The following is a 27,434-nucleotide window of genomic DNA, read 5'->3' on the forward strand; positions in this document are numbered from 1 at the left end:
CTGAAGGTCAAATAACTTGCAAGTCAGGATGTTCTCCATAAGCTTCTTGGAGCAGCAGCCCATGCACGAGTCTTTTTTCTTACTCTCACCTCTCCTGGGTCACACACACTGGTTTTCAAAAATAGGATTGCTCATCTTCTGTGAGTTATCAAATAAATGCACATTGTACATATGTACAGTTACACATCCACATAAGCAAATTGTGTGTGTGTGTGTGTATGTGTGCGTGTGTGTATGTACACATACATGTATAAAATCTTCAGAGGCTGCTTTTGTCTTTTGTGGTGTCCCTTGCACAGAGGATTTGAATGACAGACTTTGCTGTGGTGATTAAAGGGAGCTCTTCTCCACTTCTGGTCCCAGGGAAACGTTTTTCAAGGCCACTCACCAAGAGTCAGATCAAGCTCTAAAGCAGATGACGGTGTTGGGATTGGCTGGCAATTGCACATGGCAAGAAGGGTCCATCCATTTTTCATGAGGTTATAATTAACACACTGTCTGCCTCCCACAGGGTCAACCTTTGGGAATGAAGACCAGCCGGTTCTGAAGGCAGCTCTGCCTTCCAAAGACACACCCAAGGGGGCCAGCCGGGCGGCCCCTCCAGCAACCCCCAGTGTGACAACACCCCGCAGGAGTTTGCTTCCGGCACCAAAATCCACATCTACACCCGCTGGTAAGACTGTGTGCCCTGGAGAAACCCCACAGTGGAGTGCCTTTCCTACATTAAAGAGTCTTTTCAAAGCCCCCCCACCCCCTGTACATCAGTTACTTAGATGGAATGACAGATGAGTTTTAAATGGCATTTAAATTAATAACAACAATATACCACTATTTTCAAGGTACTTTCTTATATTCATATGTTTAAATTCTCACAACTGTCACTCCTCCCCCAGCTGGTAACCTATTGAATCATGTAGTTTGATTGCAAGGAGGAAAAAAAAAAAAAGAATCAAACTATTTTAGGGCAGATTGGCATTTGGTTCTGGAGCCCCACGTGGATGAAATCACTGGAAGGACTATAGCACCAAGCTTCCAACTTCACCTCCAGGGGTGAGTCATGGAACCCCACACGAGCCGCTGGCCAGGGATCTGGGAGTTCTGTTCCACACCCCTGGCTCCAGGCTCATGCCTCCAAAGCTGGGATCCAAGGAGTAGCAGCTACCTGAGAAGGACTCCAGAACCAAGCTGTTTCTGCTGGATCCAGGCCAGCAGAAGGGATGACTTGCCCCTCCACACCCAGGAAGCCAGTGACCTGAAGCAGGGTTGTCAGCTGGTGCAAAGGTGTAACAAAGCTTGTCGAGGCAGCCTACATGTGGCCCCCATCTCACCCAAGTACATCTGTTTGTCTGCGGGGTGCCCGAGCTTGCAATTCTGAGCCTTCCACCTTCTTGCACGATAGGAAAGTACACAAAGAAGAAGGGAAGACGTATGTTGAGCCTTCATCCACTGTAGAAGGCTTATCCATATTGGTATCTAGTCTTCCGTATTTTTCTTCTATCCTCAAATAATCATGTACAGCATACACATGTGGGCCTATGGGAGTTTCTAAAACTGAGGATTTATTATCCCCACTTTTCTACATGTTGCTTTCTTTATTCAAAGAGTACATCATAGAAACACCTTCAAATCATGGTGTGGCTCATTCTTTTCAGTGGCTGCCTGGTGTGGATATAACATGATGTTTCATATGTCCCCACTGTGGACATTCACTCTGTAACTAGCTTTGCCCCTATGAACAATGCTGCAGCAAATGGCCTTGAACGAGAGGCGTTCTTTCTGGTGACTGATTCCTGGGAATGGATGGCTGTGTTTGATGCATTGATAGGTAATGCTCGATTCTTTCTCAGAGTTGTTGTAGTGGTTTACATGTCTGCCCATATCCCTGTAAGGAATAGGTGTGATCCTTTGTCCATCTGATGGGAATAGAGTACTACCTCAATGTTCATTTAATTTGCATTTCCCTGACTGCAAGACTAGCAGGAGCCCCTTGCTCTAGGATGCAGTAGCACCTTGGAACCCTCTTTGGTAAGACTTAAATTACTTATTTTGTTCTCTCTCGGTGGAAGGAAAGCTTCTGGGGGCCAGGGACCATGTCTGTGTTGTTTTAGCCTGGTATCCCCGCTGCCTGCCACAGTAATCTATAGTGATCCCTAACATCTACTCGTTCAAGGTTGGATACACCAACCAACGCATGTATGAATGCCACATGGTGTTTGACTCTCTCAGTTCCAGTGTACAAACTAACCGTTTGGCCTTAGTTTCAATAGAAAATAATTAGGCAAGTTTAAGGGAAGTTAAAATACAGACATGGAGTCAACCCTTTAGGCAAGTTTCTCCAATTTTCGGGTATTAGAATCATCTGTCAGGCTTGTTAGACCATGGATTAGTGGGCCTTATCCCTAGAGTATTTCATTCAGTAATTAATAATAATTATTAATATTACATGTATAAAATGTCCCTATTGTTTAGGAAAAATGTAGTCTACTGTACATACTTTTCTCTACCTTGCTTTTATCAAGTAATGATAGGCCCTCAAAATCACCTTCTAGTAGGACACATCTTCCCATTCAGTAGACCAGGGATGGAGCCCGAGAATTTGCATTTCTAATGAATTCCCAGGTGATGCTACTCCTACTGATCTAGGGGTCATATTTTGTGAACCACTGTTGTAGAAAAATAGGCTAGGAATTTGGGCAGTTGTTCTTAGAAAAAGCCACATGCAAAGATAATGTAGGGACGCCTGGGTGACTCACTCAGCTAAGCATCTGCCTTCCGCTCTGGTCATGATCTCAGAGTCCTGGGATCGAGCCCCATGTCGGGCTGTCTGCTCAGCAGGAAGTCTGCTTCTCCCACCCCTCCTGCCCCTTCCCCTGCCTGTGCTCTTTCTCTCTCCTCTCAAATAAATAAAACTTAAAAAAAAAAAGAAAGAAAGAAAAGGTATTCTACCTCACTCATGATAAGAACAATGTAAAGTAAATTTACAATGGACTATAATATATCACCTAGTAGATTGGCAAAATTCCAGAAGATTGAAAACATCTGTTGTTGGGAAGCTGCAGGGAAAGCGGCACCCTCATACGTCATGGGTGGGACACAACCTAAGGCATGTCTGGTGCAGGGAATTTGGCATTATCTAATAAAATCGCATGAGCATTTTTGTTCTTTGACTTAGCAGTGCCACTTCTAGGAATCTTTTCCAAAGGTAGACTAGGAAGAATAAAGGGCATAAACAGTGCCCAGACTGTGATATCTAAATACATTTTCCCAGTAGAGGGAGACAGGGGTCCTTGAAGAAATGCCTGCTTCTGCGGGGACCTGTAGAGCATCTTTCCTTTCCAGAAAGCCAAGAAGAATTCAAAGACTGCTAGAGTTCTATCAAAAGGACTCAAGTGTCAAACCGAATAAACTCCTACTGGTAAAAAAAAAAAAAAGTTTGAGTAGCAATAAGATAACAGCTGCAGCAGATTAATATTCACCAAGATATATGTATATCCACAAAGGCATAATGATACAAAAGATAGGCAGAAACTCATCATTTTGGAGAATGCTTGGAAACCACCTGTTATTTTTGAAAGCTGGTAGATAGGGAAAATAATAGAACATTTCAGCTTCTGTTCGGTCTGTACCTCAACACAACGAAATGGTTAATAAAGGGAAGTTTCTCTTATAAAAGTGTTCTGGTTAACAAGATAGGATAGCATATCTTTTCACAGCTGCTAGTGAATCAGGGATGAAGGTAAAAAAGATACAATTGGGTGTTATAAACTGTACTGATGAAAATCTGTACATTGTCTGTGAATTAGTTTTGGGGGCAAAATGTATCTGAACTAGCTTCTAGATCTAACTACTAATTTACTGGAAACACGAGGGCAGAGAAGCATATTAAATAGTGCCATGGAAATAGAATTAGCAGACCCTGATGGTGGGAAATGTGATAGGACAAAACAACTGATTTACACAACAACAAAAATGATAAAAAAACAAGAAGCAAGAAACAATTTGGGGGAGTAAAAAGAGACGGAGGGGGACTGCAAAATATGGATCTTATTTTGCATTCCAGTTCAAATAAACACGCCCAAAAAACTTTGTTTGAAGATAACTGAGGAAATGTAAATCTACGGCTAGTATTTTAAGCATGATGTAGTAATTGTGGTTATGTTTTTAAAAAGTTGTATTTTAAACATTCACACCTGAAATGATAGGCTCTCTGAGATTTACTTCGAAGTAACTCAGGATGATGGCAGGTGGAGTGAGTGTGTTTACAGAACATGAAACAACACTGTATATTACACATTGTTGAAGCTGATCAATAGAATACATGAAACTGACTTGACTAGCATCTCTAGTATATACTGAAGGTATTATGTAATAATAGATCAAAATGTGTTGAAAGAGTGGTTGTTTTAGTTGAAGTCCAGTTAAATGGAAATCAGATACGTCAGGTGTGGAGGAGAGAAAGAAAGGAAGTGACATTATTGAGGCCCATAAAATTTCATTAATTTTTTAAATGTTTCAACCACATGACAGATTTTTGAAAGCCATGTGATCTTGATAACAGGAATTCTCTTCTACTTTGTATTACTTATAAATACACTTTAGGGGCACCTGGGGGACTCAGAGGGTTAAAGCCTCTGTCTTCAGCTCAGGTCAAGATCCCAGGGTCCTGGATCGAGCCCCATATCAGGCTCCCTGCTCAGCAGGGAGACTGCTTCCTTCCCCCGTAGCCCCCGCCTATTTGTGATCTATGTTGGTCAAATTTTAAAAATAAATAAATAAATAAAATCTTTAAAAAAATACATTTTAATGTACTAAATCTAATTTTGTCTTAAAACTCTGAGAGGTAGGGAGAAAAGTATTATTTTACAAGTTACAGATAAGCAAACCAAGACTTAGGATATGAAACAATAAATTGGTAAAAGAAAAATTTTATCACTGAATTTTAGCTTTGCATTTATTCCATTGGTTTGGATGTCTAAGTTAAATAAAATCTAGTTTTGGAAACAAAATCAGTTTTCACATTGCCTTGTGTCATCTGCTACTTAAAAAGTAGGAGGTAGGCATACAGATTACAATTAAATCCCAAATAATTGGATTTCTTGGGACTGCAAGGGGTTTGGGTTTCTTAATTACTTAGATAATGCCAACCCTTGTTTTAAACCATGTTATTGGAAACATTTCTAACAGTGTTTTGCTTCTTTCCCTTGGTGAGTCTAGGCTAATGATGGCAGAACTCTTGTATCTTTAGGGCATCTGCTCAATTACTGTCACCCACAATTGTAGATACAACACATACCCACAATAGAACATACCCGGAGAGTACTTTGGCTGTAGTCTTTAAACTAGATTTCTGATGTGAGCTTTCTTTTTGTGAGTGACTTTTTTCTGGTTCTTTCATTCAAGAAACATCAAAGTGCTTATTTTAAGCCACAGGGTGACTTGACTTTAGGGATAATTAAAATGGTTCTAGTTTTTAAGAAGCTCACAATAAGGTAAACAATTATGAACTAATAAATAGAGTGATAGCAAGAGATCATAATCTTATCAGTAGGATTCCAGTTAATTCTAGCAGACCAAGAATTCATAATAAAGTGGATTAAGAACAATGACCTGAAAAAGTTTAAATTAAATATAATAGATTTTTATTTTTTATTCATGTAATCACTTTCCCTTTGTTATTTATTTAATCATTTTCTAATTTATTTAAAATTTAACTGCTTCCTAACTTCAGAAAAGATCCAATGTAGCATTCAGTAACGGGCACAGAATAACACAGATTCAAGAATAAAACTCTAATTAATAAAAAAAGAAAACCCTGATAAAACTAGGCCCAGAGTTTCCTGACCACAAGAGCAAAAGAAGAAACAATCTGGGATGGAAAAAAAAAAAAAACAACAGAGTAGGGGATCATGTCACTTCTTCAGAAGAGAGAAGCTTGTTTCTTAGTCCAAATTTTAAGATTTTAAGAGTTATTTCTGTGAATTAAAAAATGTGTATGTTGAACAACATAGTGACAATTTTGTCTTAAACATAGCTATTCTGACAATAAAATAATTAAAAAGTAGTTTTAAAATTTTGAAATAGGGAAAGCGTTTCTAAACATGATATGAAACCTGGAGGGAGGCCTGTGTGGCTCATTTGGTTAAGCGTCAGCCTTAGGCTCGGGTCATGATCCCAGGGTCCTGGAATCAAGTTCCTCATGGAGCTCCTTGCTCAGAAGGGAGGCTGCTTCTCCCTCTACCCACTGCTCCCTGTACTTGTGCTCACTACGCACACTCTCTCTCTGACAAATAAGTAAAATCTTTAAAAAAAAAAAAAAGAAAGAAAGAAAGAAAGAAAGAAACCTAGAAATGTTTAAAAATTGATAGATTTAACTATATAAAAACTTAATTATGTTTGTATAATTATTTCAATAATTATTTCTACAATGAAAGGCATCGTGGAATTAGGAAGATAAACTCAATGAAAATGTTGCAAGAAAGTGTTACATGAAAGCAAACGACAAAAAATACTATTCAATTGGAAAAAATAGGTAGAAGATATTAATGGGCAGTTCACACAGTAGAAGTACAAAATAAAAGCCATTAACATATGAAAAGATGTTCAAAAACATTAGAAACTAAATACATTCAGTGGGTTTTTTTTTTTTTTAGTGACATACCATCATTTTCATTTGGATTAGAAAAAATTAAAAAGGTTTATTTTAACCAGCATTAGTAAAAATATGGCAAATTAACACTATAGTAGCATTAATAGGAATATAAATTTGTATAAGCTTTTAGAGGGCAGTTTGTCATCCATGAAGATTTAAGTGTATATAATGTGTAACCCAATGTTTATACTTCTGGGAATCTCTCACATGAAAATTCTTGCTTAGACAGCAATGATGTAAGTACAAGAACTTTTTTTTGCAACATTGATTATAATACTAAAAAATTGGAAACAATCTAAATATTTGTCAGTATCAAAATATTTAAATAAGCTATGATACATAAATTCACTAGATTGTTATGTAATCTTTCAACAGAATGAGACAGTTCTATATGGAAAGATGTTCATAGTACGTTGTTAAAGGAAAAAAAGCTGCAGAAAATCTCTTTTTTGCTAAACCCAAACTAAAAATAGATCTTTTTCATCTATGCTTTTTTGCGTATTTATAGAAAAAGTGTAGAAACTATCATTTAAGTTGTTAACAGCTATTAGCAGAGTGGTATCCAACAAAGGAGAAGTTGTAATAAGAAGAAATTTTTCATTTTTCAGTTTTAATCTTCTTTCTCTATTGTTAGAAGTCTTCCATACATATCTTTCATTCATCACTGAAATATATAAAAATAACTCAGTAAAAATGGGATAATAATTTGCTCTGAGGAGAAAGCATGAAGAATATAGAAAAAAAGGAAGCAATAAAATATTTCATAATTTCATTGTCCATGAATAGCCTCTAATATATATGAGCATAGTTCCTTCCAGTCTTTTTCTGTACAAGTAGGGAAATTTTTCATACTTAGATTGAGGCTTTACATATAGTTCTGGATCTTGCTTTTTTTTCAGGTAACTTTATATCCCAAGCATTTTGCAATGTCATGATAAATATATGAAAATGCTGCTTTTAGTGATATTACAAAAACTTTATATCGATTTACCCTAATTTGTAGAACTGTTTATCTCCTGTTCATTTAAACTGTTTTCAGTGTTTCAATATCATGAAACAATTAATTGCAATAAACTTATTTTGCAAAAGCACATTTTGTTGGGTTTGTCAGGACCCCCACGGGCTTGATGATTTCCTAGAAGTACTCACTGGACCCAGAGGTTGCTTTATTTCTTGTTACAATTTATAGCAGTGAAAGGATCCAGAGAAGAAAGAAAGAAGGAAGGAAAAGGAGGAAAGAAAGAAAAGAAAAGAAAAGAAAAAAAAAAAGAAAAGAGGGGAGGGGAGAGGAGAGAAGAAAAAGCAAAGGGAGAAAATTCATGGGGCAGAATTCAGAAGAAACCAGACACAAGCTTCCAAGAATCCCTTCAGTGGAATATCACGGATGTGTTTAATTGATCCCACAGTGATGTGTAATAGCATAGCACGCGAGCCTGATTGTACAGGGTTTTTATTATGGGTCAGTCACAGAGATGTACCACCTACTGAATGTGCAAACCATCTAGGCAAACTGGTGGAGTGTGACTCAAGGCTTCATGAAGGCTTAGAGAACACTTTATCAGTCAGAACATTCCAAAGGCTCAGCTTGCAGGAGCCAGCCAAGGGCCAGTCTATTAAAACAGGCCCTTCCTGAGAATGGGCAGTGTTTGAATAGCCCAAGCCTACTACATGAACCCATCCCCATGCATGTGTGTTCTTATGATAGGTTCCTAAAAATGGGAATACTGAGTCACACTGGAATATGGCTTTACACATGACATAATTTGACTAGTAGCTATTTCTTATAGCCATAAGTCAATTAAATCAATGATACAATATTAAATAGAAATTGTTTGAAGAGGTTTTTTAAATTGAAACTAAAATAATATGATCTAGGAGTGCCTTTATGGAATCTTCCTCAATAAGCAACAGTTTGGAGAAGCCATAGAAGGAAATGGTTAGCATATGCATAGTCTGGCTCTCCCAAGGGAGAGTTGTCTCGGTTTAATTTATGATGACAAAGAAGTTGACATTAATTTGTTTTAAGTGCAGTATTCTGTTGCTGATTGGAAGGATGCAGAATGTTTCAGATACCAAGCATATAAGTAACAAAATTGTTTTTTAAGTCCTTTTTTTTTCCTGTTCTTTTGTTCCTTTTTAAAGATCTATTTATCAAGCATCCTCTATGTACCATGCAGGATGGTTAGAAGTTGATATACTCTGCCTCACTTAATTCTAGAACGGAGGTTTGAAACATTAGATAACTACCTCCCACCCACGGTCATATAGCTTCTGTATAGTAGAGTGGGAATCAGGCTAGGTCTGTCTGACTCTGAAACCTGCATACTTAACCTCTGTGCCATGCTCCTTAAATAGTCTTACTCCAGTGGAGGCCAGTTAATTACATTTTATTGAAATAACTACCATTGAAAATTACATCTTAGAGACTTGAGTTCTTCTTTGTAGGACAATGCTAGTGACCTCCCAAAGAGTTTCTCAGACCTGCTACAATAATTCTTCTTTTTTTTTTTTTTTTTAGATTTTATTTATTTGACAGAGAGAGAGAGAGACAGCGAGAGATAGAACACAAGCAGGGGGATTGGGAGAGGGAGAAATGGGCTTCTGTTGAGCAGGGAGCCCGATACGGGGCTCAACCTGAGGACCCTAGGATCATGACCTGAACTGAAGGCAGACACTTAACAACTGAGCCACCGAGGCAACCCTGTTACAATAATTCTATGGTCTACCCATACCCTTCCTTCCCTGGGTTTTCAGACACAGGCTGTGAGCTATTAAGCTGTACTGAATATGGTTGGAGCTGTAAAATATGACCCACTCCCATAATATTATCTTCCTGTTAAGTTAATCATGATCATTACCTCATTGACATCAGTGCAATGACAACAGCAAGTTTTAGATTGAATGCTCATCATTAAAAAAAAATACTGAGTATCTTATCAATGGGTGTGCAAAAGGAAGGTTCCTGAGAGTTTTGGAAGTGTAGCCTTGGTTTTTCAATAGTCCTTTTTTCTCAAAATTCTCATGAAAAGTTTTTCTGTGGTTTATTTCAAATACAAAATCTCAACAGTGCCTTGATCCCTATAATTTTACATCAATAACTTCACTCGTTGACTCTTCAAACTGGTTTGCAACTGTTGTAGCAAAGAGGAAAATACTTGCAGTTGAAAATATTGATCTGAAGATCGATTACTTCTTGGTCAATATGCATTCTGATTCTGTTGTTGACATGATATATTATAGAAAATAAAATTACTTTATTCAGCCTAAGGTATGGAAGGATTTCCTGTTGTTATATAGAAAAGGAACAGTTGGTAGCTTGTTGTCTGAGGGAAAAAAAGGTCTGGGAATACTGAGGCTGTTACTCTGCAAGCTACAGAAACTCCACTTGTATTATGAGAATTCCATTTTATGATTTTAAAAGCAGATTGTTATTTCTGAATTAAACTCCACAAGTTTAAGTATTTCCAGGGAGACTATCATTTAAAAATCTAAGTATTTTGTCCACAGTCTTACAGTGTGTGTTTACTGAGCCTTCGACGTGCGTGTGGGCCAGAGAGAGCTACTCACCGGGTGCTCCCGCCATCCCTCTAGTCTGGCCAAATATTCCTTCTCTTTTCTGAGCATGTCTTAAATGAAGAGGTTGAGGAAGAGCTTGATGAAATAAGATATTCCGCTTTAGGAAAAAAACAGGGCAGGTGAAAGGATCACTTTAGCTGCTACTGGAATCTTAGTTCTAGAAGATTTGAAGATTGTTCTTACTGTAGCCTGTGATATATGCTCTTTTAAAAGAAGTAGCTCCAAGAACATGTTGTTATTCTGATAGTGAATGAGTCATGGCACCTCACAATATGGAAGCTCATGTTGACTCAGGAGTGTTCAGAAACCTCCCTGGAGTGGCCCCTGAAGGAGGCAAGTTCAAAGCAGCTAAGCTGTGTTGGGCTTTTCAGTATAGACCATGCTATTGTATTGTGTTGACTGTGTTCTGCCTGAGGCTGAGTCTCCATTGCAAACACAGCTTCAACGTATTTGTCATTGTGAAGCCAACAGGGGAGCTGCAGTAGGTTGGGGATAGAGGAGTGTAGAGCAGAGTCGAAGTGTTTAGAAAGAATCTTTAATGGAGAAAAATAAAAACAATAAGTTTGAGACCATTCCTTTGCATGAGGTCACAGAGACAGAAAAACACCTTGGGATGATGCATGGAATGTCTGGAAAGAGGAGCTGTCTGCTTCATCATTGCTGGGTGTCCTAGAAGAACTGTTTGCTGCTCTTCCTGGCCGGCAGTGGGGTGGTTCCTAGCCCCTCACAGCAGGCCAAGAAGTGCTGTTAATCACAAGTTCTGACACCGGTGTCAACTCACAGTCATCTGTGGGGAGAGGACAGGCCGAATTTGGTTGTTGAGCATCTGCTCTCTCAACAAATATTGACTGAGCCCTTTCTTTGAGTTGAGTGCTGTGCTGGATACTTGGGGAAATCATGATATATATGAGACAAGCAGTCTTTGTCCCTGTGGATCTGAGGGTGTAAGAGAAAAACATAGAATGTTGTACTTCCATGCTAAATTATGTAATTATATTTATGCAGTGAAAGGGGAATGAGTGTACAATGAAGGCATATTATATAGACAACGTAGTGTGCTGAAAACACACAGACACAGACCTAAAGGATCAGTAGAAGGTACCGGAGAGCAGTGGTGGGGAACAGCATTCCATGCAGGTGAAACAGCAATTTCATCTTTGTCAGTGTTAGGGTTCCTGAGGCGTACTCCCCTCAAAATCATGGACTAGGGCTGTTAACAATTAGAACTGAAATTGAAAAGCTATTCACACACCTTTCCCCCCTGCACACCTCTTATGGAGGAATTTGCTGGCTATGGTATAGTCAAAAGACCACATGAAGAAGAAATGACACAGCAAATTTGTAACTGCTTCAACATCTCTGATTTTATTGCTGAGGCCACCTTGGTTTTAATCATTATGCAAAAATTGTCCCTTAAATAGGTTCTTGGAATGGTTTCATTGTTGTTGTTGTTGTTAGGGCACTTGGCTTTAGAACTCTTGATGACCTCATCCACTGTTGACAGTTTAGTGGGCTAGAGTGTTGTTTACTAATTATAATTGATTAAATGCCATAGAATGATCCCATAAGGGGAAAGAAATATTTGTCTTCCTTGGCTGTCTTTCAAATTCCTTCATTAAAACAATAAGACTATTATAGACAATTTAGGAAGCATTAGGGGACAACCCATAGTCCCAGAGGAGACTTTATAAAATGCTATGACTCACCTCGATATTAAGCCACCCCGTGGGCTGTTGTGAAACCTTTTGTTTTGTGGTGGATGCTCAAAAGTAGGGCACAAAAACCCAACTTTCGTTTAAGAGTATATGCACGTATCTAAAAGGTTATGCACCTGGTATTTTGGCCACTCTGCTTGTCAGCCTCGAAGAGCTACGGGAGCTGGCCCAGCAGTAATGAATGCAAATGGTTTTTCTGAGCTGCGTTTTCCATTGTGATTTCTGACATTTATGTGTTTCACAACTCTGCCTTCGGTGCTTTAAATGTGTTGTTATGCAAATCACTACCATGATGTCGTGTGATCTCTTAGCACGATGAACGTGGAACTTTTAATTACATGTCAGTGTTTAAGACTTTCCATTTCTCTCTAGATTTGTGTATTCTACTGGCTAGCTTACATTGGTGAACTGCCTCATACTAATTATGATCTTCATGGGGAGTTGAAAAAAATGCAAATATAAGAAAGAGACAAATGCCAGTCATCCATTTTCTAATATAACTGAAGAAGAATGGCATACTTCTTGGACATTAGAAAGTATTCAGACTTTTATTTTTAATCCATTAATCAGCATATTTGTAACTGCTTTGGACCCCACACTTTACTAATCAATAATCACCCAACCAGCCTAGCCCATAGGCATCTAAATCCCTCCCTGTCACTCTCCCCTACTGCTACCAGCAGCCTTTCACCTTTCTAAACCCAGATTTTATCCTGTTTCACCCCTGCTTAGGACCTTTGAGTGGGTCCCCCCCTACTTCCAGGCACAGATCCAGACTCTGTGTGTAACCCAACTAACTTGACTTTGCTCCTCGGTGAGCTGTAGGCAGAGACTACCCCAGGTGGAGTTGGGGCACAGAGTAAATTTTACTTGCAGCAAATGAGGTTGAGGGGAATAACTTACAAAGCCATGACTCCCCAAGTGGGGTGAGTGGGTTTCTTTTGTTTAGGGTTAGGATAAATATTTAGAAAGGGAGTCTTGTTCTTGCATGTAGAGGTAGCCATTAGGTGGTACATGCATACTTAGGAAAAATGTCTATACGTGCATCATGTTATGTTAATGAGGTTTATACTCTTTCTTGGGTGGAGATTTTAATATTATAATGAGGCGGGGTAACTGTCAGACACCCTGTGGTCCATCTGGCCACAAGTGGTTGAGGCCATGGGTCTAGGCCAGCCAGAGTTCTTCCCTTTCATTCCCATTCCTCTAAAAGATAGGGTTAATGTTCCTCTGAAGAAGAAGGGGGAGGTCCATGGAGGTCTTACTGGTGACCATTTTAAACTCATTAACCCTGTGGGGTATGGTGTCACTGGGCCTGGCACAGGCACTTCCTGAGTGTGCCTGCCTAACACTTTAGCCTTCTTTCTTCCATGACACCACATTACACTGCTGGTTCCCTAAATAAGCCAAAGCACTTTATGTCTCTGTGCTTTTCCTCATTCAAACTTTTCTCTCTATGATGCCTTTCTCCTTGCCCTGCTTCTCCCAATCACTTTCCAGACATCTGATTCTCATTCAAGATGACCATGTATTGATTGCTTAGTTATGATGAGTCCTCCACTAGCCCAAGTCTTGACCATCTTGATGACCACCACCATCATCATGAACATGATCTCTACAATTTTTTGCCTAGTATTAAGTACTAGACTCTGCCCTAATTGCCTTAAACTCATGCTCTTCCTAAACACAGGAGCAGGACTGTGGAGTATCTCTTTCCTCTTTTCTTAAAAGTGATGAAAGCTGACTTTCCCAATGTCAGAGTTACTATGTAGCCAACTCAAGATTTTAGTTGAGGTCTCCCTCCAAAGCCTCTTCTTTTTCTAACATCCTACATTCATTTATCTATTGGGAGATTGGTTGGTTAAATATGACGTTGATTAAGATGTAGGACTTTAGAATATATAATATCACAAGAAGATCAAGTAGAATTCCTCTTACGAAGGAAGCCGTATTTGTTATATAAGGGCTTAGAGGAAAGATGAGACCCCAAGAAGCCTAAATGTGGTTAGAACTATGCTTGTGTCAGATAAAGAAAAGTAATTTGCTGGCAACCATGTGTCACCTCATTTATTTATGGCTTCCCTGAGGTTACCTGGGCCCCATATTGTAGGTGAGAAGCCAGTAATGGCCACTGGAGATGGGACTCTGAAATACAGAGTCCTCTGGCCCCAGAAGAAACTCTGCCTCTTGAGCAGTCTACATGACAGGAGAAAGCTGGGGAAAGGATAGAGTAGAATGTCTGATTACTCAATATGTGCAACTTAAACCAACATCACAAAGTCATGCTGTGGATCTGAGCTGGGACCATGGGTTCAATGTCATACAGGTCAAATCGAGGTGAGGCTCAGTGATGAGCAACCATGATAATAACCATCAGCACTTGTTGAGTACTTACTGTATACTTAGGCATACCCATCATCTCATTTCTCATATATATCCCATGATACATAGGTACTCTTCTTAATCCTATTTTCTAGATTAGAAAGCTGGAATAGAGAAATCAAGTAATCTGCCCAAAGCAACAAAACCAGAGGTCAGGGTTGAATTCAAGCCTGGACAGCAGACTACAAAGCTCTCACTTGCACCTGGTGCCCATTTTGTAGCCCTGGCTCTGGGTAATTCGGACAGTGAGTGAGCCCCCTCACATGGCAGCTGTGACCAACACCATCCACCAGAGGACCAGCCTGCTCTGGCTGCCAGCATGCAACACGTTTTTGCACATGACCGGGGCGGTGGGGGTGGGTAGAATTCTAGGACCTTTATTTGAAATTTTAAAATTTGATCTTTTTTTTTTTTTTAACTGGCTATACCTCTTTAGGTTTTAAAAAAATGAAAGCCACCTTGGACATTTCTTTCTCCATGTAATTTTTCCAGTGAATGGAACAACTTTATTAATAAACTACAGTAAATTTCTATCATGTAGAATTTGGACAGCAGAGGAACTAGGGAATATGTTTTGAAGTTAGATGTAGATTCCAGTTGTGGTCACACTTCTAATAGCTATGTAACCTTGACTTAATTATTGAACCCTTCTGACCTTGGATATCTCACTGGAGAAAAGGGAATAACAGCAACCTCATTCACTAATGATTTCATACACCAGTACAGTGCTTATAATCTATAGATTCTAGACAAATACCTATAATAATTATTAACTTGTTGTACTGTTAGTAAGTACTGTTTTTTGGCATGCTTAAAAGTGCCTAGCATTATGGTAAACACTTTTTTAAAAATTTTATTTATTTATTTGACAGACAGAGATCACAAGCAGGCAGAGAGGCAGGCAGAGAGAGAGGAAGGGAAGCAGGCTCCCTGCTGAGCAGAGAGCCTGATGTGGGGCTTGATCCCAGGACCCTGGGAACATGACCTGAGCCGAAGGCAGAGGCTTTAACCCACTGAGCCACCCACGCGACCCATGGTAAACACTTTTAATGCACTATACCATTGTATTCTTCCCTAGTGTTGGAGGCTATGGTTATTATTTCCCATCTTACACCTGAGGAAACAAGGCTCAGAGAGTTTAAGAAACTTGCCTGAGGTCACACAACTAAGCAAACAATAGAGCTGAGCATCAGGGCCCTAAACAGATATGCTAATGTAAAAAACAACCTCCTCCCCATAATGTCTTCTTCCTACTTCCAACTCCAACTTCTTTTTTTTTCCAACTTAAATATGTCCAATAATTTGTTTTAAGATTTTTTCATTTATTTGACACAGAGAGAGATCACAAGCAGGCAGAGAGGCAGGCAGAGAGAGGGAGGGGGAAGCAGGCTCCCCACTGATCAGAGAGCCTGATGCGGGGCTCGACCCCAGGATCCTGAGATCATGACTCAAGCTGAAGGCAGAGGCTTAACCTACTGAGCCACCCAGGTGCCCCTAAAATAATTGGTATTTTTAACCACATTTCCTTGTTTTAGAATGTCTACCTCTCAATTTTGTGTTAAGCTACCAAATTAGTAATAACTTCCATTTGAAAAATATTGTAGATGAGTATTCTCATTGAAAGATGATCATAACGTATTAAGTTCTTTTTAAAAGGTCACAAAATTATATTGGAACTTGTACAAGTCAGTGCGAAACAAAGCAGGCAAAAAAGGAACAAAGGACTTGACCAATATTCCACAAAAGAAAAAAAAAAACAAATGTCCCGTACATATCTGAAAAGGGTGTTGAACTGAATCGGTAACCAGGAGGATGCAGTTCAAATCATAGTGGGATGTACACACATCAGAACGGCAACCTTTTAAAATCTGAACTTCCCTAGGGTTGGTGAAGATGTAGTACGTGACAAGCTCCTCTTCAGTCTAGCCAGGAAACAGGGAAATGGGCATAGCCACTTTGGGAAACTGTGGCATTGCCCTACAATGTTTGTACCTGACTTAAGAATTCTGTGTGTAGCGCCTGGGTGGCTCAGTGGGTTACAGCCTCTGCCTTTGGCTCAGGTCATGATCCCAGTGTCCTCAGATCGAGCCCCACATCGGGCTGTCTGCTCCGCGGAGAGCCTGCTTCCTCCTCTCTCTCTGCCTGCCTCTCTGCCTACTTGTGATCTCTGTCTGTCAAATAAATAAATAAAATAAAAAAAAAAGAATTCTGTGTGTATGTCTATGAGAGATGCGTGCACACACACGTATCAAAAGACACAGCAAGTATGTTCAAAGGAGCACTGCTTATAACTCAAATTTCCATCAGAACAAACAGCTACCCTGTGATATATTCACACCACGGATCACTGTTTTGCAGTGACCATGGACTAGGGCTGCATGAATGTTTCAATGTTCAATGTTCAGTACAAATTGCAGGAAAATATTTACAGTATGGTCTCACTGATAAAAAGTTTAAGACTTAGCAGACTTAAGATATTGCTTACGGTTGCATGTGGAGTAGCAAAACTATGAAGAAGAGCAAGGAATCATGACCAAAACGAGCATGACAGTGGCTTCGAGTGAGAAGGAAGAAGCCTGAGACATGATGAGCTTTGGATGCCAGTAATGTCTGAATGTTCCAGTTCTTGACCTGTGTGACGACTTCATGAATGGTTGCTTTCAATTACTTGTTAAACAGTATTACTAAGTTCTAAGTAGTATGTCTCACAGTAGAAAGTGCTTGAAACTATTATAATATTAAGAAAAATATATGTATACACATATAAGTGGTCTGAAATAATGCATTTCAGTGGGTTCATAGTGGCTGTTGTTAGGTGAGGAAATGGCAGAAATGAAGAAAAAGTGCATTTGCTCATTTTTCTACAATGAACATGTAACATTTTATAAAAATGGAAGTAACGTATTTAAATATTTATTGACATGCGACGACTGAGTCTTGATCTATCTCCTTAGTCAGAAAACTTAAACTCCATGCAGCAGCAGCCAGTAACAGTTTAACTTCCTGTTTCCTTTTTCTTTTTTTTATTAGTCATCATTCCATTCACTGGTAACCTCAATCTCATTTATAATTTCACATGTATAAAAAAGGACATAAGTACATATGTAGCATATTAAGTATGTAACTCAGCCATGGTAATTTTTAGCCTTGCATTGGATTTCAGGGGAATTCAGAAATGCTGGAGGGAAACAGAATATTCATCTTGCTAGTGAAGTGGGAGATGCTGGCAGGGCCAGAGACAAGGTAGGCTGGACCCAAGAATTAAAGCTTCCAGTCTCAGACTCCAGTAGGCCCTGAGTGGGCTGGCCCGTACCCTCTTCTATCTCTGCACATGATCCCCATCCTGACTGTACCCTTTCTTTCTTGGCAATTCTGCATACTTCCATCTCAGCTCAAGAGTAACTTTCTTTGGGGAAACCCTACCCGGCTTCTCCTTGGAGCTCCCAGAGAGAAATCTTGACTCAGGCCTCCAGGCTGGCACTTGCTACATTCTCTTGTCATTACTTATTTACATGTCCCACGAATTTGGGGACTTTCAGACAAAGGATTTTGTCTTTTCACCTTGGAATCTATAGCAGCCAGTACCATATAAAGTGGGGCCACCCAATAAATATACGATGAATGAATGAGTAAAGGAATGTGAAGGATCTTTTAAGGAATAAATAGTTCAGAAAATGAGAAAGGGCTGCTGGAGCCTGTGGAGTAAAACAGCAGAATACTAACATGAGGGTACTTATTCTAAGTAGACCATGATAGGGACTTTTATTGAAGTACAGAAAATGTTAGCTCTGAAAAGCACAATTTTATTATGCTTTCAAATTAATGTGAAAGTAAATCTTTAGGTCGAATGAGACAAATAATCCAGACCATTTCTTTCTTTTAGCCTCACGTCGCTGAAAGTGCCACAATGAGTAAAAAGCCCTAATCTCTATTTGTATAGTTTCAAAAATACAAAGCATTTTCCCCACCGCAACTGACTTATTCACATTTCCTCGGGACCTAAGAGATCATGCGGTATCATGATGCCCCGGGAGAGTTGGTTGTTTCCTTCTGTCACATTCAGAGCTTCACTCGTTTTGTTTCTAACTGTGCGTAAAGGGATTTCTCGTAACTCACTTAGGACATGCCTGTTTATTAGGTAGGGAGAGAGAAGTACAGGAGAAGGAATAAGAAGAAAATAAGAGATTTCAAAATGTCAGGAATCCGTCAGATCTGAAGGTTGATTTCATTTCCCCCAGAGGAAGAACATAATTAGTTAGGAATAATACCAACTCATTTGTCTATGAATGTTTACTGAGTGGGTAATTCTCCTGTAATGTGTTGTCTAATGGGGAATGTAGACAGGTAGAAGGTCTAGAGTATTAGAAACGTGTGGCCACAGAGCATGACAGCAGCATCTAGAGACCTCTAGGTCGAGATCTGAAGGATAAGGAGGAACAGAGCTAACTGGAGACCAGAGGCTGAAGGAGGCTGCTCCAGAATTCTGCGAGAGAAGTGACACCGGTCTGAATGAAGTTATGATAACTATGAAAACAGAAGTGGACTAAATTTAAGAGAGAGATGTGCTTATATTTCACGGGACTTGGCATTTTATTACATGCGAAGAAGTGAGGAAAAGAGAGGATGTGAGGATGAAAGCGACGTTTCTGGTTTAACCCTAAAACACATTTACTGCGAGAAGGCAGGACTGACACATTTTGTTAGGTAACAGGTTCAATTTTGAGTGTACTGAGTGTCCTGTGCATGGGAGAGAACCCAAAAGAGACATTTATGTATAGGATGGATGTGTGTGTGTGGGGGGGGGTGTACTTAATTCTATCGATTGATTGAATGACAGATATAAATTTGGAGTACAAATAATATGAGTTCCATAAAAAGGGAAACAAGAGAAGTCAGAAGGGAGGAAATTGCCCGAGTACCACTTCAAGAGATTTCCCAGAACTCAGAAGATGAGGGTTTGTAGACTAAAACTACCACATGCCCAGTACTATGAACACAGAAAGACCCACCCCAGGCTGGGTCATGGGGTCGAAAGGAGGTAGGGATTCATTGGCCTCCAGCTTTAGAAAGCAAATGTCTCGAGCTGTTCTTAGGTCTCTTAGTCCCTGCCCCAAATAGAAGACTTTCGGCATCTACATGCTCCTGCCCCCTCCCCTGACTCCACTCTGAATATTCTCACCTGGGCCCTATCCTACCTCTCACAGGGGGTCAGACTCACTGGATTCGTTGTCCTTCTGAGTACAGGTGGGCAGACAGGCCATAGGATTCCTTATGTTTCAGGACTCACTGGGGCCATTGCAAGGAATTGCAGGATAAAATAACAGCAGGAAGTCACAGGTCCGGAGCTCGGTTCAGCTATGGACTGGTAAATGGGGACAGGTTACAACCTCCATACCTTCACTTTCTTCGTTTGCAAAGTAATGATACCAGCAGCAACAGCAACAGAGTTTAGAAATGGGGTAAAGTGAAATCATACACGTGGAGGCAACTGCAAGCTAGTTCCCAGCATTTATAAACATGAATATGCACATTCAATGGAAGTATAACCTCCAAGACAGCTCATCCCACTGACTTTCACTGGAACAGTGCCTGATGTGTATCTGGTGCTTAATAATGAATGAGTAAGCCTATGTTGGGGACGGGACAGGGCAATATATTATGCGGTACATTCCTATCTAATGTTTTTATGCTTGATTCTATTCAAACTCTATAAATCTTCCCTTGAAATGTTCCCACATTCCATCTGTCTCATGAGTAACAGTAGAATCCCTGCTCCATGATTGCATCCTTCGTTTTTTCCCTATTTACCTCTTTTCGGTTACGCTGGCTCTATAATAATTACTTGCGCTGTCGCCACATTCGCATTTCAGTTTTCTTCTGGCTCCTCTCCACCTTCCTTCCATGGTTTTGCATGTTCCTTGTCTGGGAGTGGGTCAGCTTTGACAAGTGCATAGTGTGTGAATGTCAGACAGGTGGGAGATGAAGTCTGTTGCTCTGTAAATTTCTTTATCCTTTTTTGTTTCCTGTCTTTCCTTCCTTATACTGAGATTGACTCACACACACATGTGGCCTCTTGTGTGTGAGGTTCAGAGCCTGTGAAAATCCCCTTTGAGTTTTTTCAACGTGCTTATTCAGTTTTATGAAAACATATATAGCATTCTTCTAACCATTATCTTAAATCTCTTTTTTCCCCATTTCAAGGTGCTCTGAGTGACCCACTGTCATTTGCCATCATATTTTGTTTCTAAGATACCAACCTCATTCTCAGAGCAAGCCCATCATTCTCCACGGGGCAGCCTTCCTCATATTCTCGTGACTCCCAGGCAGCCTGACTAGTGGTCTCTGCCTTAAGCATCCATGATGAAGGAGGTGTTAGTTATTTTTATGATGTCCAGCTCAGGAATAAAACACCAAATGGATCTTCTCCCCGCAGCTGCAATAGTCACTCATGTCACTGTGGAGGGTCTTGTCCACGTGAGAAACTGAGCTTTTACACTATTTTTCTTTTTTTTTTTTCCCCTGAGCAACTGTATATGGATTGCCAGACAGAAGCCTTCAACTTAGACCTTTGGGAGGCTTTTTGCTGCATTCTGTGTATGGCATTAATACTTTAAGACCATTTGAATGTACAGTCATTGTCTGGGGTGGATCTGATCAGTAACAGGGCTTCAAATCAAAACTGTGATCTCATCCTTTGATTCCAATGAGGCTGGCATTTCTTCCCCCTCCTGGCGCCTTCTTCCTTTCTCCCCCAAAGCACGAGAGGGCTCTGGATTTTGTATACATATGTTCTTTTATATAGCTCTTGAGTCTCTAGGTGCCTGAGGTACACAAGAATTAGCTTTGGCCAATTATGAACCCATAAGAAATGAGCATATATAGATCTGTTAAGGAGCTGTTTTCTCCAGTGGACCTTCTCAGGCCTTGCCTGATTGCAAGTCCCCAAAACCTAATCAAACTGGCTTACCCAAAAAAAGAATGCAAAAGGTCAGAAGGATTTGGGATCACGTAACTGAAAAGTTCAGGTGATATTACTAATGTGAGATACGGCTGTACCCAGATCCTTAAACAATGACATCATGAATTTTTTTTTTTTTTTTTTGGTCTCCTGTCCCTACGTTCCCCTCTCTTGGCTGGTGCCCATAAAGGCTCTTCCTAAACAGAGTCAGAGATAGTCAAGGGAAGCTCAGGCTTACATCCTACCAGTTCAGGCATCTAGCAAAAAAAGAATCCTTTTCTAGTAATTCCAGCAAAATTTCTAAATTAAAGGCTCTCATTATTTCAATCTGGGTTTTGTTTTCCTTCTCAAACCAGGATGGTCTATCACGCCAATGTGATGCAGAGCTCTGACTGGGCAGGCCTGGGTCACAGGCCCCCCTCCAGATCCAGGTGTGTCAGCGCACGCCCCCCCCCCCCGGCTCAACACATACCTCACATGGCCCATGAGGAGGGAAGTGTTAGTCCCCCTCCATTTAGTCCCCCTTATGTGAGCATAGGTGCTTTAAAAGAAGCTGATCAGGCCAAACAGGAGATGTCCACTAGAGATATGTAGTCTGCACTAGGGGAAATAGGGAAGGCTGAACAGGGTTTAAGGAAAGACAAATATTCAAAAGGAGTTGAGAAAATAAGGAAAGCTTCATAAAGAAGTGATAGGGACTCAGGAGACTAGGAAGGACCAAGAAATTAGTGTGCTTTTGGCAAGTTAAAAAGAGTTTCCTCATTTATTCATTCAGTTAGACACAGAAGATATTATCATGGGTTAAATAATGCCCTAGTCACTGGAACCGCAGAGTATTACCTTCCGTGACCACTAGGGCTTTCCAACTGTGCTTAAGTTAAGTGTCTTAAGATGGGGAGACCATCCTGAATTAGCTAGATGGACCCACTGTAATCACCGGGGTCCTGATAAGCAGAAGGTGGGAGCCATTAGAGAAGGAGATGTGAGGACGGAAGCAGAGATCGGAGTGCTATGCCTTGATGGTCGAGGTGGCCACACATGAAGAAACACTGGAAGCTAAAAAATACAAGGAAATAGATATATCCCTGAAACTTCCAGAAAGAATCAGCTCTGCTGGTGCACTGACTTTAGCCCATTGAGGCTGACTCCATGCTTCTGGCCTCCATAAACTGTAAGAGAAGACATTTGTGTTATTTTCAACCACTCATTTGTGGTCATCTGTCCCAGTGGCAACAGGGGATAATACAGAAGCCTTCCATGAAAAGAGGTGAGCTGAATCTGAGGATGATCAGGAATGGGCCAAAGCTGACAAAGGAGAGATCTGGTGCTCCAGCCAGAGACAACAGCCCAGGTGAAGACAGGATGTCCCATGGAAATTATTGTCACTGCAGGGGCCCATGGCAGAGGAAGCAGAACTCTGGAGCTTGTGTACTCCATGCCGTTGAGTTGGGACTCTCTAGTGAAGACCATGGAAAGCTTTAGAAAGGCTTTAAAAGGAAAATCATGGAGCCTCCGTAATGATTGAGAAAGATATTCCTGGTACTGGTAAGAAGGATGAGCCAGGTAAATATGAAGATGGTGAGAGAGGGGACTGAGGAATCACTTACATATTTCCAGCTGTCCCAGTGAGAAATGATGAGAACTGAGCTAGGGTAAAAAGTGGGAATGGGGACCAGGCTTGATTCAGGAGCTGCTTTATGGGACAGACAAGTAATGGCTGATGGAGCACAGAGAAGAGGACTTGCTGGCTTCTGGTTTCGGTAACCAGGGGAATGACTGACCAGGAAACAAAATCTAGGAAGAGGAGTATTTGAGAAGAAGAAAATTCGTTCCAGGTGGGGCATGGTGACCTGGTCTTCTAGTAGCTTGTAGTAATGTCTAGTTGGCAGCTAAAAACAGGTCTGGGCCCATCTGGATTGGAAATGACAGAATTGATGTCCAACAGCATGGGCAACTTAGGAATGCAAGCCTACTGAGCAGTTGAGAACATCCAGAGGAGTGGATGGGAGAAAGCTAAGACTCTGGGGCAGCTTTCCTCCAGTACAGGCAAAGGTGGAAGCTGCAGTGAAGAAGAGAGAGACTGCCCAGAGGGACAGGAGGAAAATCACGAGACCACAACCCACTCTGGCATTCCTAGATGCTCAGCCATCTTAGATTTAGGTGAGAGCCCACAGTACACTTCAGAATCATTAAGGCTGAGTCTGGATTGCAAGAAAACTGGAAAAAGTACGGAAAGCATTGACTAATTGCTGTGATTTTCTGTGCCATCAAGAATTCCCAGAACCATGCAGCAATTTTCTAGGCAGCACTGTGTTCCTGGAGGAGGGACCGTGAAACCTTCCATCAAAGTTGTTCTTACAGAATTAGTTGCATAAGTTCATTTTCTCTCCTCATCCTTTCATGGATCAGACAGATTGTTTTCATTTTGGTTTTGGTTTCACTGCTCTTATTGTTTATTTCTCATTATAAAAGTAACATGTGGTCATCATAAAAAAGGGTAAAATAAAAAGTAATATCTCCTCAATCCCGCTGCTCAGAGGTAACCATTATTAACAATTTGGTGCCTTTGTTTCAAATCTTCTTATATAAAATATAATACAGATAATATTTTGTGGTATAAAAATGGGACCATAGCTAGCTCTTTTCTTCATCACGGACATCTTCTATGCTGGTACAATATAGAACTACTTCATTCTTTTTAATGGCTGCATAAAAGTACATGGTATGGATATATCACCATTTATTTAACCATTTCCCAGTGTGCATTTTGATGATTTACTCTCCTTTATTATTGTGAATAACGTATGAAGTCTCATTGCACATAACCTTTTCCCTTAAGCACAGCAGCAAAACCTCGACAGCCATGGAAGGTAACACTCAGAGGTTCCAAAGAGAGATCTCTAGGAGCAGAATTGCTAGGTCAAGTATATCAGTATTTAAATTTTTGAAAGAAGCAGCCAAATTGCACTCCATGAAGGATGAAAAAAAAAATACTGAAACACTGAATAAATATTCATGTTTAATTTTCTTTTGAAATAATGTGTTTAATGCATACTTTTGGCTTTTAACATTTCAACTCCCTTGAGTCTCATTAGTTTTCCATATTTGTTGATGCCTAAAATCTGAGCAGAAGGCGGGATGCGAAGAGTAAAGTGAGCCATAGATGGGGTCCTCTGAAGGGTGGGTCTGGCTTCAGTGGAGTGAGGTGATGTTTTTCAGGACCCAGGTTCCCGCCTTCTGTAAGCCCTCATGTGCCTGGACAGGACATCTTGAAAGAAGCCCAGTGGGAAGGAGGGGACAGGAGGCAGAATTGACTGAATGACCACACTGGGCCAGGACGAGTGTGGTCCTAGGGTTGACACTCACGTTCCAGTGGGGAAGGCAGACCATGAACAAACAGAGGAGGTATCATGTGTTATGGGTACAATACATGTCATGAAGAATAATGAAGCAAGTATAGGGAAGAGTGGCAGGAGGGCTGTTTAACCTGTAGTATCAGGCATGGCCTCTCTGAGGATTATCATTTGTGCAGAGACCTGAATGAATGGATGCATGGACTGTGCTCAAGATCTCAGGGGAGCATATTCTCTGCAGAGGGAACTCCAGTTAAATGGAGCTGAATGGAGAATGGGAGGAGGCGTGGCTTCAGCACAGCCTGCACTATAGTATAGCCGGAGGGAGTGAGCAGGGGCAAAATGATGCCAAGTGTGTGTTAGAGCTCTCCAGAGAAACAGAACCTGTAGGATATGCATACATGTGCATGGGATACATTTTAAAGAGAGACAGACTATATAGAAAATATGTATGCTATAATATATATAATTTATGTATTGTGTAATAAAAAATCTCTTATCATAAGTAAATACTTTATATATAAAAAGAGATTTCTTATGAGGCATTGGCTCACATATTTATGGAGGTTGAGAAGTCCCCAGGTCTGCAATGGGCAAGCCAGACACCCAGAGACAGCTGGTGGTGTAAGTTCCAGTCCGAGGGCAGAAGACTGATGTCCCAGCTCAAGCAGTCAGGCATGCAGCGTTCCTTCTTAGCCAGCCTTTTGTTCTGCTCAGGCCTTCAGCGGATCATAGGATGCCCACTCCCATTGGATAGGGCAGTCTGCTTTTTTCAGTCTACCATTTAAATTTAATCTAATCTAGAACCCAGAGTAACATTTGACTAAACATCTGGTCCCCCTATGGCCCAGTCCTGTGGACACATAAAGTTAGCTACCACAGTGTCTGTGGCATAGGCAGGAGATCACATCATCTGGGGCTGAGCTACTGGGTATGGTGGCTGGTGGTTCATGGGCCATTGTTGAGAACTCAAAATGCGGTCAGTGTCAGATGTTAGAGTGATACTGAATATGTTGGGTGAAATAAAAATGTTATTACAGTTAATTTCATTACGCTTTTTACTTTTTAAATGTTGTTACTAGGAAATTTAACATGATATAAGCTGCTCATTTTCTATTTCTGTTGGCTAGAGGCAGTCTCCAGGGCCTCATAGATGTGACAAGGAGTTTACAGTTCATTCTGAGTATCCTGGGAGGTGATCGGAGGATTTCAAGATTGGGAATCACTTGTGCTAACTTAGATTTGAAATAATTATTCTGCTGCTGTGGGAGAATAAGCTGCAGAGGACAGGAGTAGGAACAGTAAATCAGGTAGGAGGCTCTTGTGGGGGAGGACAAGGAAGTGGTAGCATTGGGCTGTGCAGAGGCAGGGAGGGGAGGGAAGAGGGCAGCCCTGGGATGTACTCAGAGGAGAAACAATGAGCTTTGCTAATGGGCTGAAGAGGGGTAGGGAGAAAAGACACAAACAAAGATGACTCCTAGTGTTGGGGCCTGAGCACAGTGAGTGAATGATGGTGCCACTTACTGTGATGTGAAAGACTGGGGGTATGTTAACTAAATGCTGTGAAGCATATTGAGAGTAGGAAGGAAAAAAGCAGAGGGGGAGAAGTACAAGAGAGAATTCAGGCTTTAGAAGGGTTCAATCAACGGGACAAAAAGAGTCTGTTGAAAAGCAGTAAAGCAGAGATGGTGATAGGCGTGTGCGTGGATGAGTAGAAAGCCGGTGAGCAAGGATGAAGGGGTAGTGAGGCAGGTCTGATGGTGTGGGGGGAAATGGGAGCCCAGTCAGGCCAGAAAAGAATGAAAGATGGGGAGGTTGGATCCACATACCTGCCCCTCTCTCCAAACTCCTGGAATAATCTCTCCCCACCATCATATATCCATATGCACACATACAGATAAATCAGCTATAATGGTGCTTTTATAGAAAGGGGAAAATTGATATATTTGAACATATTAAAATTTAAAATCACAGTCCAATGAAATATACTATAGATAAATTTCAAATAGTGAAAGGCTAGAAAATATAATTTATATAGCAGACAAAGAAAGGATTAATATCCAGAATACACGAAGGGTTCCTAATACATCAGTAAGAAAAATAGGCAGAGGATTTAATTAGGCTATTTTCAAACAAAGAAATGCACATGACCAATATGAAAAGACTCTAAGTGTTCGGCAAAAGTGAAAATGATTGAGGCTTTGATGTCAGTAGGGTCTGAGGCATGCAGAAAGAGTTAGCTTCATGCGCTCCTGGCTGGGGCATAAATTTCTAGTTCCTTGTGGAAGACAGCCGGACTGTGTCTAGCAATACAACAAATGAGCAGACTCTTAATCCAGCAAAAACACTTGTATGTATTTTTCCTGTAAAGATACTGGTCCCTGTATACAAAGAAACAAGTAGAAGAATGTGTATTATAGCACATGTCGTTATCTAAATAACTAAAACTTGCAAACAATCGAAATGCTCATCAGTAGGATGGTGGGGAAATAAATCACAATGCATTTTTTGGTCTACTTATATGTGGCACTTTCAAAAGATCTATAAATACACCGATAGGAAAAAGATCTTTAAAAGTGTGGATGGGTAAAAAGAAATTGCCATATATGATTCATTTAGCTAGCCAACACTTGTGTTTGTATTTGTGTAGATAATATTTGTAAGAACCTAAAAAGAGGTCTAGAAGAATAACCATCAAATCGCCACCAACAGCTGTGGAAGAGGAATGAGGTAACAGGCTTTAGGAAGTGGGAACTGGGATATGTTCTGTATCTCAGGAACCATCCCCAAGCTTTACTGTT

General features: G+C 40.5%; 1 protein-coding gene across 2 annotated transcripts in view; it reads left to right on the forward strand.

Moving 5' to 3' along the window:
- MTUS2 (microtubule associated scaffold protein 2) overlaps positions 1-27,434 on the forward strand; it is a 567,457-nt gene that overhangs the window by 385,418 nt on the left and 154,605 nt on the right. For both annotated transcript variants that reach the window (XM_045069540.1, XM_045069541.1), the window contains exon 6: positions 512-673. In XM_045069540.1, the coding sequence (XP_044925475.1) occupies positions 512-673 (162 nt within the window). The remainder of the gene's footprint in view (positions 1-511; positions 674-27,434) is intronic.

The sequence above is a fragment of the Mustela putorius genome, unplaced genomic scaffold (assembly GCF_011764305.1).
Source record: "Mustela putorius furo isolate JIRA1106 unplaced genomic scaffold, ASM1176430v1.1 tig00003942_pilon_pilon_pilon, whole genome shotgun sequence".
Lineage (NCBI taxonomy): Eukaryota > Metazoa > Chordata > Mammalia > Carnivora > Mustelidae > Mustela > Mustela putorius.